The sequence below is a fragment of the Sminthopsis crassicaudata genome, chromosome 2 (genome assembly GCF_048593235.1).
Source record: "Sminthopsis crassicaudata isolate SCR6 chromosome 2, ASM4859323v1, whole genome shotgun sequence".
In the NCBI taxonomy this organism is placed as follows: domain Eukaryota; kingdom Metazoa; phylum Chordata; class Mammalia; order Dasyuromorphia; family Dasyuridae; genus Sminthopsis; species Sminthopsis crassicaudata.
This window is the reverse complement of record NC_133618.1, coordinates 46,422,342-46,436,486: the sequence shown is the minus strand read 5'-3', so window position 1 is coordinate 46,436,486 and position 14,145 is coordinate 46,422,342. Positions and strand designations below refer to the sequence as shown.

General features: G+C 40.1%; 1 protein-coding gene and 1 long non-coding RNA gene across 4 annotated transcripts in view; one reads left to right on the top strand and one right to left on the bottom strand.

Annotated features, from left to right (window-relative positions):
• WWP2 (WW domain containing E3 ubiquitin protein ligase 2) overlaps nt 1-14,145 on the top strand; it is a 121,886-nt gene that overhangs the window by 3,296 nt on the left and 104,445 nt on the right. For 2 of the 3 annotated variants that reach the window (XM_074286092.1, XM_074286094.1), the window contains exon 2: nt 13,649-13,733. The exons of the other annotated variant lie outside the window; for it this stretch is intronic. In XM_074286092.1, the coding sequence (XP_074142193.1) occupies nt 13,664-13,733 (70 nt within the window). In that variant the 5' untranslated portion in view covers nt 13,649-13,663. The remainder of the gene's footprint in view (nt 1-13,648; nt 13,734-14,145) is intronic. 3 annotated transcript variants of the gene reach the window in all.
• Nucleotides 1-14,145, bottom strand: part of LOC141554320 (uncharacterized) — a 41,364-nt gene that overhangs the window by 3,496 nt on the left and 23,723 nt on the right. The window lies entirely within an intron of this gene.

Genomic DNA, 14,145 nt, shown 5'->3' with positions numbered 1-14,145 from the left:
TAGCATCAGAGTGATTTGCTTAGGATCCTTTTGTAATTAATTAACAGAACAGCATTGAGAATCAAAGTCTTTTGAATGTTTACTCCTTTTCCCCAAAAAGGGGAAGATAGAATAAGGTTGCCTGTTTTCAGGAACCAGTTCTAAATTATTACTCCATTATTTCCAAGGAAAAAGAAATGGGGAAGAAAAGCTATCATTAGTGGCTCTTTGTTTCCTAGAGGAAATACTATGCATCTTAAAGGGTCTATTCTACTAGATGTCAAATTTTCAAGCAAAGAACTTTACCCTGTAATCCCTCAAGTTAATTTCCATTTGAACTTGAATGAAAAGTTAGTTTAATAACTTTGTATTCTAGCATGCTGCCTTTGATGGTAGTGGTGGTAAAGAAGCAACAAGTTTGGGAGAAGAGCGGTTTGGTTCCAAATGTGAAAAATTTACAAAGGCGTTATCATAGTCACATGGACCCTTTATTGTCATGAAAAGACATATGGGTTAATCAGAATTATTAAGCAGGTGTTCTGTGACTCAGTGGGGCTAATTAAAGGTCAGAGGATAGAGGGAGAGGTGGTAGAGAATGAGCATTTAAATAATACCTTCTGTGCCATTGTCAGACACTGTGCTAGTCTCTAGGTAAGAGATTTTGGTCCAGAAAGTTTCATATGATTCAACCCTCTATAGCTAGGGAAACTGAGGCAGCAGAGGTTATGTGATTTGCTCAGGGTCATGTCGCTTTGAATTGTCTGGGACTGACTTTGAATTTATGGTTTCTTGATTTTCAGACTGGAGGCTGAATCACTGCTCTTTTATACACCATAGGTGCCTTTTAAATATTTGTTGAATTCAATGGGATTGACCTTGATTTGCTCTTTATTTAGACTATCCTTAAGAAGCTTGGAAGTTTCTCCCATTACCAGCTGTTTTGATGGGAAGGCTGCTTCTCCTCTTCTTGCCTGAAGAGAAAAATTGCAATAGTGGCTTTCTGGGCTTTGGGGTGCCAGGAAGAGTGGGTGTAAGGAGGATGGGAGTTCTTTCCTGTTTGTAGGAGTAGTGTTACTTAGGAACACAATCATAGGAAGTGATAGATAAAGCTGTTTTCAAGGATATTTGGAGCAGGTTTTGTTTTGTTTTTCTATACAGACTCTGGAATTTCTTTGAGGCTCAGGAAAATGGGAAACTCTGCTAATAGAATTGAAAGCTGGTGATTCTCCGTATTCCATGCATTTGCTTTAGCTGTTCCCCAACCGTGGAGTGCTGTCCCAGCTCACCTCCACTTTCTAGCTTTTACTTCCTTCAAAACTCAGCTCAAAGCCCATCTTCTGTGAGAAGCCTTTCCAAGCCTCTCCATTTCCTCCTATACCCCTCCACCCTTGACTCTGAAATTTCCTTCCATTTTATTTCCAGTTACACTGTGTCTTATACATACAATACACAGAGTTGCTTTTCTAGTTAGTAGCTAACCTGCTTGAGGGCAGGAAAGTTTTTGCCTGACACATAGTAAGTGTTTCTATGTTTGTTGATTGAATTCCCAGGGATATGAAGGAGGGAAAGGGGAAGGAATTAAGCTTTTTAATAATACCTACTATATTGTGAGCACCGTGCTAAGCATTTCAGTCCTCACAACAACTTTCTAATTTAGATGCTGTTGTTATCCCCATTTTACAGTTGGGAAAACTGGGACAAACAGATTAAGTGACATGCCCAGGATCACACAACTAGTAAGACCTGAAGCTGGTCTTCCTGACTCCAGGCTCAGAGCTTTATCCACTGTGCTACCTCGATGATTTCATATGGCTTCTTTTCTCATTTTTAGTCCCCAAGAGACTTTTTAAAAAGTCAGATTTTATTTATTTGCTTTTTAGTATTTCTCTTAGTGCTGGTTTCATAGAATCCTGGCGTGGAAGGGATCTTGGCAGTCATCTAAGGTAGTGGTTCTTATATGTATTCTGTGAATTTGTTTTTAAAAATATTTTGATTACTCTTTCCTTGTAAATGGAATCCTGTAATGGTTTTTCTTTTATGCATTTAAGAGCATGATTCTGAGAAGGACTCCATCAGCTTTCCTGATCTCTGTCTGAGGGGTCTTTGCCATCTAAAAGGCTTAAAAGCCCCTGCTCTAGTTTTGCTTTCTCTTTTGACAGCTGGGGAAACTGCAGCCTCCAAAGCTGCTCAATGACCTGTTCAGGATTATATGAGCAGGGAGCTGTTGGCAGAGCCTCCTGGACTTCTTGTAGGTCATTACAGTCTGAACGCAGGCTGGTGAAGGGAACGCCGGCTGGTGAAGGGAACGCCAGAGACTGGTATGGGAAGTCCTTGGAAGAGCAGGGGAGGGAGAAGGGAGTGAGGGAGAGGATTCGGGGTGAAACCTTTCTTCTCTGTCTCTTTTTGGGGTGGGCTTGCTTCTGGTTAGAAAAATAAAATAAAGGCATGAATGCTTCTTCCCACAGTTGAGTGTGTTCAAAAGAAAATCTTGCTGTTGGACGGTCCTGTGTCCTCTGTGTTCAACTTGTAGATTTCCCTTCTTCATGAAATCAGGATTCAGTGGTCTCTAATCAAAACTAAAAGATAAATATTCAGATTCCTACTGGAGAGAAGGATAAGACATAGAAATGTCAGGATGTGATTTTGGAGACTCAGAAGACAAGTTATAGTGACGACCTGCAGAATCTCTCCTGAAACTAGGTCATGATAGACCTAGAGCTACATAGAGTAAGAGGGCCCATTTGGTGGGACTTCTGCTTCTGTAAAAGTCTCTTTGGATATCGGTGATGGTGGTGATTGTGGTTGTTGTTTGAGGTGCACAAAGCCCCGTTCTGGGAATTTGTTTCTAAGGATCAGGGTTCGGCTCCTGTGGGGCAACACATTTCTGTGTTCTGGGCCTTGGTACCTTCATTCATAAAATGTCCTTCATTTTAGACTAGAAGCTCTTCTGGGGCATCCTAGAAAACTAATTCCCAAGTTAAAAAAAAAGTTACAAAGCTGAAGGAAGATGGGAAATCAGAGTGGCTTGCTTTAAGTGGAATATTTTGTAGTATTGCTGTTGAGTTGTTTTTAGTCATGTCCAACTCTCCCATGACCCCATTTGGGGTTTTCTTTTTATTATTATTATTATTATTATAACTTTTTATTAACAGAATATATGCATGGGTAATTTTTTACAACATTATCCATTGCACTCACTTTTCCATTTGGAGTTTTCTTAACAAAGATACAAAATATTGGCCATTTCCTTCTCCAGCTCATTTTACAGAAGAGGAAACTGAGGGAAAGTTAAGTAGGGAGGATTAAGTAACTAATCTGGGGTCACACAACTAGTAGTTGTCTGAGGTTGGCTTGAACCTAAGTTCTCCTGACTTAGATGGGGAGGAGGGGAGGAGGTGAATGGAGACAGTGTTCTAACCACTTCACCACTTACCTGCCACACTGGAAAGAACAATGGGATTCAGCCTTTAGTTCAAGGTAGCTGTCAGTTTTGAGACTTTGTTTCTCAGAGATCAGACCCAAGAGTTCCATCAGGGGGGCTGCCTGCCTCAGCTACACACCTCCTGCAACTCTTTTTGCTTTCACACATTTATCTACTCAGGTTCCTCTTTTGTTTTTTCTCTGCAGTTTGTTTTCCTCTCACTTTGTAGCCACAGTTACTAAAGTATTCCAGATTAAAGGGATCCTGCTGAATCTTTTTGCTCATGTCCTGGAATGGGAGGATTGAAACCAGCAGGTGGGGCTAGTGAGATGCACACATCTCTTTGGGATGCTGGAATGAACCTGGGAGCCAGTGCTGGATCTTATTTTTTTTGTCTCATTTTATTTAAAGATTAAGATGATCTTGATGTTGTTGGTGGCTTAAAGAGAGGGAGGAGGCAGGAGTCAGAGTTATTGACAGTGTCAGCTTACAATTCAACAGGAATTCTCTTCTGTGGCTAGAAAAGAGTTTCTTTTCTCTGCTTCCTGCTGGTGGTAGTAACAATAACAAGAACAATAATAGGCAAAGGTTTCTATCGTGCTTTTAGGTTTACAGAATGAGCTCCTTGGAGATGGGATTGCTTTTGTCTTTCTTTGCATCTCCAGCGTTTAGCACAGTGTCTGGCTCAAGGTGGGCATTTAATAAATGCTAGTGGATGACTTGAATGTTATCTCCTTAAATCCTCTCACCAATTTTGGGATATTAATGTTATATGGTTATCCTCCTTTTCCTGAAGCTTATCTAGGTTAATTAACCGACTTACTGAGGGTCTCCAGGGTAGTGCTTGAGGCAGGATCTGAACTCAGAGCTTCTCAGATCTCAAGCCCAGCCTTCGGTCCACTGTGCCATGTGAAAGCTCTAAGCAGTATCTGAAGCAGATCCAAGATAAGGGCAGGGGAAGGGGTGGGGAATGAAGAGGGAAAAGTAGACAAGAGGGAGAGTAATAAATTGCTTGAGCTGGTGAGTGGTAGGACTTGAGTCTGACAAATATTTGCTTAGAGAGCACTAAGCGGCAACCTTACTAGATGCTCTCTGCTTGGCTTTGAAGAGATTAGTATTTTTTTTTCTTTTCTTTTTTATCTAGTATTTCACTAATCTTTCATACACACACACATATCTCTGGTGATGCAAATATGAAATAAGAGGCAAATAAAATACAGTGTAGAACAGCTTGATGTCTTGGAAAGAACACCTGGCCTGGTAACATCTGCTATGGGTTTACATGCTGGCATAGACTCTTAAATAGCTTGTGACCCTGAACAAGTCACTTAACTCCTGGGCTTCATTTTTCATGCACGCACATGCACACATCCACACATACATGTATATATGTACACACACACATATATATATATATATATATACACATAAATGAGTTAAGAACATTGATACTACCTCCTGGGGTTGCTATAAGGAAAGACTTGTAAACCATAATGATAAGTACTATATGAATGTGAACTGTTATTATCATTAATAACAATAATTAGTAATAAAGAGTTGTTGACACAGTGGATAGAGCTCTGGGCTTGGCATCAGGAAGACTTTGAGTGCAAGTGTGGCTTTAGACACTTACTAGCTGTGTGATTCTGGCTGTGTCATTTAACCTTTCTTAATATCAGTTTCCTCATCTGTAAAATACAGATATTGCTAGGACCTCTCTCTCAGGGTTCTTGTGAGGATGAAATGAGATGATATTTGTCAAATACTTGGCACAGTGCCTGGCACTTAAAAGGCATTACATTATTGCTCATTCCCTTCCCTCTCCATTATTAACAACCACAAATGACGATGACTATTTTCCTTTTGGAAAGTTTGAGAAGCAAGCCATTTAAAAATAAACACCATGAAAAAATAAACCTTTAAAAATTACAATAACCTTTAATGGTCCTATTTCTTTATAGTTAAGAATGTTAGGAAATGATAAGTCCAGCAAGTCAGTTACTTATTGTCAGCCTGGAGGAACTGAATTTTTAGGATTAATGTCTTCCTTTCTTTTTTTAGTTTATTAATTATTATTATTATTATTATTATAGCTTTTTATTTACAAAACATATGCATGGGTAATTTTTCAACATTGACAATTGCAAAACCTTCTCTTCCAACTTTCCCCCTCCTTTTCCCCCACCCCGTCCCCTAGATGGCAGGTAGTTCAATACATATTAAATATGTTAAAGTATATGTTAAATCCAATATATGTATACATATTTATACAGTTATCTTGCTGCCCAAAGAAAATCGGATCTAGAAAAAAACCTGAGAAGGAAAACAAAAATGCAAGTAAACAATAACAGAAAGAGTGGAAGTGCTATGTTGTGGTCTACTCTCATTTCCCATAGTTGTGTCTCTATGTGTAGCTGATTTTTTTCATACTGAACAATTGGAACTGCTTCGAATTCTCTCATTGTAAGATTAATTTCTTAAGAAAAATGATAGTGCTGCTTTGATGTTTAGATAGATGTGGGAGCCCTGCTGAAGTTGAGCTACCAGAGATGTTTCCCTGATACTTTGAAGGCTTCCAATTTCAGTCACATGGGATCAGTAGAATCATACCTTTCTGAAAACAGAGGCCTTTAGTTTGGGTTTAATGTGAATAGTGGTTTCTTTTTAAAATCCAGCAGAGACATCATCCTTTAGGCTGAGTTGAATAAGAAGACTTCCTGTGGGAAAAATGTCAGTTCCAAAGGAAGTTATGTGGTGTTGTCTCAGTCTCTTATCAAGCTTTATTTCTGAGGACAGTGTTGTGGTTGGCGTGACCTCAGTATGCTTTATAAGTAAGTTTTTTCATTTCAGAGGATATGATTTAATCAATATGAGCACTTCCTTTGTCCATTCAACCTCATCTTCTCTCCTCTTACCACTTACCTCAACACCTTAATGGCTAGCCTTCCTGAATTGCTGTGATAAGGGGAAAAAAGTACCACTTTGTGACCAATCTTCTGATTATTGGCTTCTTAGAACTTTGCTTAGTCTGGTCTTTGGACTACAGCCCTACATAGAGTCCATTGGTAGTGCCACGCTGAAAGGCTTTCTAGAATGTAGACCCTGCTCAAACTTGCCTTTGAAGATTTAGGGTTTCTCCCTGCTAGGAAGAAAGTATCTAAACAGGTCTTTAGTGGAGCCTGTGTTTCATAAAGGGTTAGAACAATCTCAGTTTTTCTATTAAATCTTTTTCATTTATTTATTTTACCTGCTTTGGGAAAAATACCTTGATCTTTATGGGTTCAAGATGGTGATGGACTCCTTTCCAATTAAAGTCTTGTCTGCAGTTCAAGGTTTACAAGGTATTTTTTGCACAATGAACTCTGAAATATTGCTGAATTTTCTTTCCCTGTCCTCTAATACTAAAGAGAATTCTTGTTGACAGGATAATTTCATAGAATTGGATTGGCTTTTTTCCCTCCAAAAAAGGGGGACCTGAACAAACTATTTCATCGAACTTGAGTTTAAGCTATCCACAAGTGTAGCAGCCTGCCTCAGTGCCTCTTCCTAGAGCTTTTCAAGACAAGGCTGAATCATCGCTATCTTATTTATTGTATGTTCATCGAACTTATTCATTCATTCATTGATTGTAAAAGATGATTCTTGATTTGGTAAAGACTAGTAAACTTCCCCCCCTCAAATTCTCCTTTCCACTTGGAGATCCTATAAGATTTTCTGACTTACAGGGGAACTGGGATCAAATGTTCTTTTTTCTAAAAATGACAATTAATAACCTCATCATGTTTATCTATTTTAAGATTAAGATTGTTTTTACATATGCAGAACCAGCATAATTATATTTTAAAAGGTTTTTTCCTTCTCATTTTGGGCTAATGCAAAAGATTACTTCAGGTAATTTGAAAGGGCCAGGGGGTAAACATCATTCAGCTGTTAGGATATTATCAGGGAAAAGACTGAAATGAAAATATCCACAGTGGAAAAGTTACTTGTATAGGTGAGTCACAACCATTAAGCTTTGCCATTTTTTCCTGGTAAGGGGGGGGTTGTTTCATAGTCTGGTTATGGGAGGACAATTATGTTGCCTCAGTTTGAATGGTGTGATTTTTATAGGAGTTGTGTGCCTTCTAGTCCCATCCTCCTTTGCAATGTGTGTCCCAAGCAGAGAAATCTAAGTCAGAAAATTGGTGGTGACAGCTTTATACCATTTCCTTTTTTCTGACTGTCCTGATTCTGGGCTTTGCCCTGAGATTGGAAAATGTCATAAATAAAACCACCTAATGAGTCTGAACAAGCCTGCAATGGCAGAATCAGTGTTTGGAAGAATGTTTGCCTGTCACCTGTCCTAAAGACATGTATTTGTGATCTGAAGCTTAACAGAACACAGGCAAACTTGGTGCTTCAGCTGTCAGTCAGCAAGTGTATATTAAATGCTTATTATGTGCTGGTCAGTGAGCTAAATGCTAGGGATACAAAGAAAGGCAAAAATACAATCCCTGCCTTCTAGCATCTGACATTCTAACCAGGGAGACAACATGCAGGTAATAATGGATGTACAGACAGAGTGATACAGGGTGATCTCAGAGGGCGGAGCTAGCAGTTTGGGGGGCAGGTAAGGGCCTGTTGTAGGAGGTTGACTTTGAGTTGAGTCTTGAAGGAAACTGGGGAAGTTGGAATTCTGAGGTGAGGAGGGAGAGCATGCCAGGAATGGCAGATAGCCATCAGTTAGCAAGCAAATTGTTAAGCACTCACTGAATGTCAGGCACTGTGCTAAAGGCTATCGCTAACATGCAAGTCAGAAATACATCCCTGTCTTCAAGAGTTCACATGATGGATGGGACAACATGCAAAAGACTATTCATATACAAGATATATATGGTGTAAATGGAGTGTTATCTCAGAGGAAAAGTCCTAGCAGTGGAGAAACAGGGTATCCCACATGGCCCTCCTTGTCTCCTCTGACATTGCCGCCACCCTTGTACATCATCTCAAGTGTGAGCTATTGCAGCATCTATGGCAGGTTGGTGGTCTTGTCACAAGGCTCTCCCTACTCTAGTCTGTTCTGCATCAGCTGTCAAAGTGAGGTCTGACTACTCAATAAGTTCCAATGGCTCCTTATCACCTCCAGTATTCAATATTACATTGTTTTTTTGTCTTCAAAACTCTTTACAGCCAGCCCCCTCCCCACTCCACTCCTCTCTACTTTTCCTGTATTCTTATACCTTATTCCCAGACACTTCCTCCTTCTCTCTCCCCTCCCTAACCTAGTGACTTTGGCCTCCTCAATGTGCCTCAAACAAAAAACTCCATCTTGCAATTCTCGGTATTTTTATTATCTCCCATGCCTGGAATGCTCTCTTTCTCTCTCTCCCCCCTCCTCTCCACTTCTGACTTCTTGGTTTCTTCCATTTCCCAGCTAAAATCCCATCTGCAGAAAGTCTTTCGCAGTCTCACTTAATTCTAATGCCTTCCCTCTGTTGATTATTTCCAATTTATCCTCTACATTCTTGTTCATAGTTGTTTGCATGTCTTCTCATTTAAGTGGGAGCTCTTTGAAAGCAGGGACCTAATCCTCAATGTTTCACTTAATGCTTGGTATATAGTAGGTGCTTATTAAATGTTTACCGACTGAGTTGAGTCTTGAGGGAAGCTGTGGAAACCAGGAAGTCAAGATAAGAAGAGGGAGCTAGAGAAGTGAATGAAGTTAGCAGAGAGAGGCTCATATTTCAGGAACTGTAAGAAGGCCAGGCTGGATTTTTGAATGTGTTCAGGGAAGTAGAATATAAGAAGATTGTCAGGGTAAAAAGGGGCCAGGGTGAGCCTGGAAGGGCGAGAGAGCCAGTGGAGTCTGTTGAGGATGATCAGATCTGATGAGCAGACCTCCACTTTAAGAAGGAGAAATTGTGTGGAAAGACTTGAGGCAGAGAGATCAAGCAGCACCCTGGAGCAGCAGGTCAGGGGAGGAGTGATGAGGGCCACATGGCTGGAGAAAATGGGTCATAGAGCAAAGGTGTCATGAAGGGAGAAAGGACAAGACCTGACAACAGATGGGGTGGAGAGCTAAGTGGGGGTAGGGTCGAAGTTTATCTGGAAGTTGCCAACCTGGGTGACTGGGAGAATGGGGGTATCCTTGATGGTAACAGGGAAACTTGGAAAAAGAGGTTTTTGTGGAAAAGATAAGGAATTCTGTTTTGGACACATTGAATTTGAATTGTCTATAGGATTGTCTCAATTTGAGATATCTTTAGGTTGTTAGAGATGGCTGTCTGTGGCTCAGGAAAGAGATATAGCTATATCTCTTTCTATACATACTGGATATAGCATGCATAGCAGTGATCTTTGGATCAGGGGAGCCAAGACAGGTGAGAGAGCCTAGAGGGACAAAAGAAGGTCCAGGGCAAAGCTTAGAAGGACATAGACAGTGTCCGACAGGGATAGAGTGCTGTTTGTGGGAGGCTTGAGAAGGAATGCACAGATCTGGAATAGCCTCCATGACGAGGGGGGTAGTGAATGTATAGATTGCATTTATCTACATCACCTCCACCCAAAGCCTCCTCTGATGCCTCCCTAGTGCAAGGGTGGCTCTTGGTTCTTCCATGCTATTTCAAGTAGAACATCAGCTCTAGTTCCTCTTCCCAAGCTGAAAGGGTTGTGTTTATGGAGTGAGTATCTGCTGTCCAAGGACCAGTTTAATTAAATGGCAGACTGCTAGGTGATGCAATGGATAAGAGAGCTAGTCTTGGAGTCAGGAATATGCAAGTTCAAATTTGGCTTCAGACACTTTGTGGCTATGTGGCCCTAGGCAAGTTTGCTTACCTCAGTTTCCTCATCTGTACAATGTAAATAATAGCACTGATCTTGGAGGGTTATCATGAGGATCAAATGAGATGATAATTATAAAGTGCTTACCACAATTCCTGGCATGTAGTTACCACCATATAAAACTTAGCTATTATTATTGTTGTTATTGTTATTATTATTATTAAACTCATTAGTCATTTCATATTATGAAAACACTCATTTACCCAAGCAGGCAGGAGTTGGGCTCTGTCCTGGGAGAGTTTTGAATCCCCTGATGGAAGTGCAGGATTTTGTCCTTCTTTCTAAGTGGTCTCATTGGTTCTCTTTTTGGACTGGAATGTAAATCAATTCTGAGTCCTCTTGTCATGGAAAGGAGGGGGTGGCCAGGAAATCATAGGGGCCAAGCCTACCTGTAGCTACCCTGTCTATGATCTTGGAAGAGCTACTTAATCTCTGAGTTCTCAAAGACCAAAATTGTAAGACATATGCTAGGTTGTCTTGGTAGGGGAAGTTTACGTGGAGAAGATTTCATTACACCAATGAAATCTAAGACCTGTCCCCCAAAAAAGTATGGAATTAGAGTCAAGAGAAAGCTGAGTTTGAGTATTCCTATATACTTCATAGCTCTGTGGTGAGAAGCAATTCTCTTATTGGCTGTGAGCTTCAGGTTTTCCATCTGGAAATCGGAGAAAGCACTTCCTTTATAGAGTTTTTTTTGAAGATCAACAATGAGATTGCCTTAAAGTTCCTTATAAATGGCAGTCAGGAGCATTGCCCTCACCATGATCACCAAAAGTCAAGTTTTCTGTCCTGTCACCTTCAGGAAATAGCAAAAGATGAGTGTTTGATTTCTGTGGGGATTTAAGTAGTAGTTACTGAGGCTAAAATGCCTGCATCTTTCTCACAGAGGTCTTAAGTGTGAGTGAACAAGTAAGTTTGCACTTCTGGAAAGTGCCTATAATGAATTGTATAGGGCCCAGTTTCTTTTTTAAAAAATTAAAAAAAATATTTAAAATAGTTTTTATTTTTCCAAATATATACAAAAAATAGTTTTCAACATTCATTCCTGCAAAGTCTTGTGTTCCAATTTTTCCTCCCTACTTCCCCTCCTCCCTTTTCCCTTAGACAGTGTGTATGTAGGTTAAACATGTTCAGATCTAAATATATTTCCATATTCTTTATGATGTGTAAGAAAAATCAGGTCAAAAGGGGAAAAAATGAAAAAGAAAATAAAAATCTAGTAAATAAATAAAATAATATGCTTTGATTCACATTCATTCTTTGTATTCTCTGGATATGGACAGTTGTTTCCATCACAAGTCTGTTGCAATTGTAAGACCCAACTTCTTAAACTGGCTTGTGACCCCATATGTGATCTTGTAATTGAATTATGGAGTTTATGAATTGAAGGCAGACCCAAATGTCTTTTGGATATTGTGGCCAAATAGGTCACAAAATTATGATTTATTTTCAGTAAATGTTTAATTGGTATACCTATTTTATATATCTATTTGCCTGGAGTCACATAAAAATTTTGACATGAAAAGGGATCTTGAATGGAAATGGTTTTGAAATGGAAAAAGCTTTAAGAAGCAAGTAAAGGAGCCAACCCAGTGGTTATTACATTTGCAGCTTTGAAGGGTTTGGGGAGAATTTACCACAGTGGATCTCCCTGCTACTATGACTCCTGAAGCCTTGTGGATTATGGTTATGGTGATATTTGACTGACTAACTCATTTCAGCCTCAAGGTTTCAAAGCAGACCTTTTGTCTACTTTAGATATTATGCTCTTTTTGTTCTGTATGATATATCATGAGTCACTACTACTCTGTTTTTGGACTAGAAGTAAAAAGTTCTCTGTATGTGGGTTCTGAAAAAATGGATCTGACCCAGGAGATCACAGTGGCTTAGTTTGTATTAATAGTGAACTCTTCTTTCAAGGCCATTTCTAGAGAGTAGAATATGTCTCAGTACTAAAGGTGGGAACAGCATTTGTTGGGTGAAACGCAGGGATAGGAACCATGTTGTAAACCTGAATGACTGTTCAGAGCAGGACAGGAAAAGATCATGTACAGATGAAACCCCAGGAACCAATGAGGCTGTGGCTAGATGCCACAATGTGCTTGGATTAATGTTGATGGTAGCACATTGATTTTACCTGTTTGTTTTTTCCTAAGGCTGGGGTTAAGTGACTTGCCCAGGGTCACACAGCTAGGACGTGTTAAGTATCTGAGGTCATATTTGAACTCAGGTCCTCCTGAATTCAGGGCTGGTGCTCTATCCACTGTGCCACCTAGCTGCCCCCAGCACATTGATTTTATCAAAGATTTGTAGGGTTGTGACTGACTCCAGAAGGGCCAGGAGCATGTAGCCCATTTCCTGTCCCAGGGGAGGGCGGAAAGAGATATGCACTTTTGGACTTTATTTTGCTTGACTATATCATATGTTATAGGGATTATGTTTTTCTCTTAGTATTTGTTTATGTGTGGTGCTTGAGGGAAAGGAGAGGAACTAGTGAGAAAAGAAAGGGGGATCGTTGAAATTGTTTTTCAAAATGCATAAAAGAGAGCTGGAAAAAGTTCACAAGGAAACACAATTGTCAACCTCAAAAAGAAAGGGATTTCTGAGGATTTAGAAAACATTTTTTATGTTATATTTTTAAAAATTCATTTTGTTAAAATTTTCCAATTACATTTTAATCTGGTTTGGGCTGTACTGGGCAGTTTTGTTAGCAGCACCTCTATTATATATAATAGAGGTTTGCAACTTCATATAATCAACTCTTTATTTTCATTCCTTTTATGTAGAAATGTTTTGTTGTCAGCAGGGGTTTTTTTTTTTTTGTTTGTTTGTTTTTTTTTGTTGTTTGTTTGTTTAATTCAGAATAAAAAATAAAAAGAAAGGATCATAATGGCTGACATCTTCCCATCTGGGCCTTCCATCTTAGGCTTTCTGAATTGGCATCTCCCAAAGCTCCTCTTTTCCTCCAGGACACAGCATGGTGGGGTGACCAGAGGCCTGCATTTAGGGCACGAGACCATAGTTTCTTATCCCCCTTTGCCACTTATCTCTTGTCTGACTCTGGGCTTGTCATTTCCTCTGGATCTATTTCCTCATCTGCAGAGTCAGGGAGTAAAGCTACAGGATTGCCAGGATCCTTTTGAACTCTAAAATCCTCCAGGACCTTGGAGGAATTGGTGATTTGGCATTATCAAGTGATACTTCAGATGGTCTCTGGCTGTTCCAGATCTCCACTTTTCTTTCCTGTGTACTTTTGTGGAGGTTGCCCAAATCTGAGCAGTTGTAAAATCCTCCAAGTCTGTAGTAATTACCGGGTGACCCAGTTAATGGGTCATTTTGCTATTAATGACCTCTTGAGTCTGTCTTGAGTGTGTTTCCTCTTTTCTCAGACGAACCCTCTCTAAAGCTTATTGATCTGTTGTCTTACAGTTTCATGGTGATGATATGGCATCTGCTAGCTCCAGCAGGGCAGGGGTGGGCCTGCCTTTCGAGAAGTCTCAGCTTACTTTGAAAGGTGAGTGAAACTTGTGTTTGTCTTGCCGAGGGCCAGTGACCTATAGCAGCAAGGAGAATCTTTGGTGAAGAGACATTAAGGCATTGCCCTGGTCAAAGAAAATCAGCCTCTTTGAGCTTAGCCCTCTGTTGGACAGTCCCAGTGTGTTGGTTAGAACTGTGGAGAGGAGGCTGCATTTCCCCTAAGTGAGCATCCCTTCTCGTACTGTTGTCCTTTTTAGCACATGTAGATCTTCCCTTGAGAAGTCTCATAAGAAGGTAGAAGGTTAGTTTCTTAACATGGGAGTAGGCCCAACTCTGGGGGCCACACCTGTAGAATGATGGAAATGTTATTTAGGGGTTGATCTCAAGCCTCTCAACGGGATCATTCTTGGACAAAACTGTATTGTGGTCTGCCAGCTTTATTGTCAGTG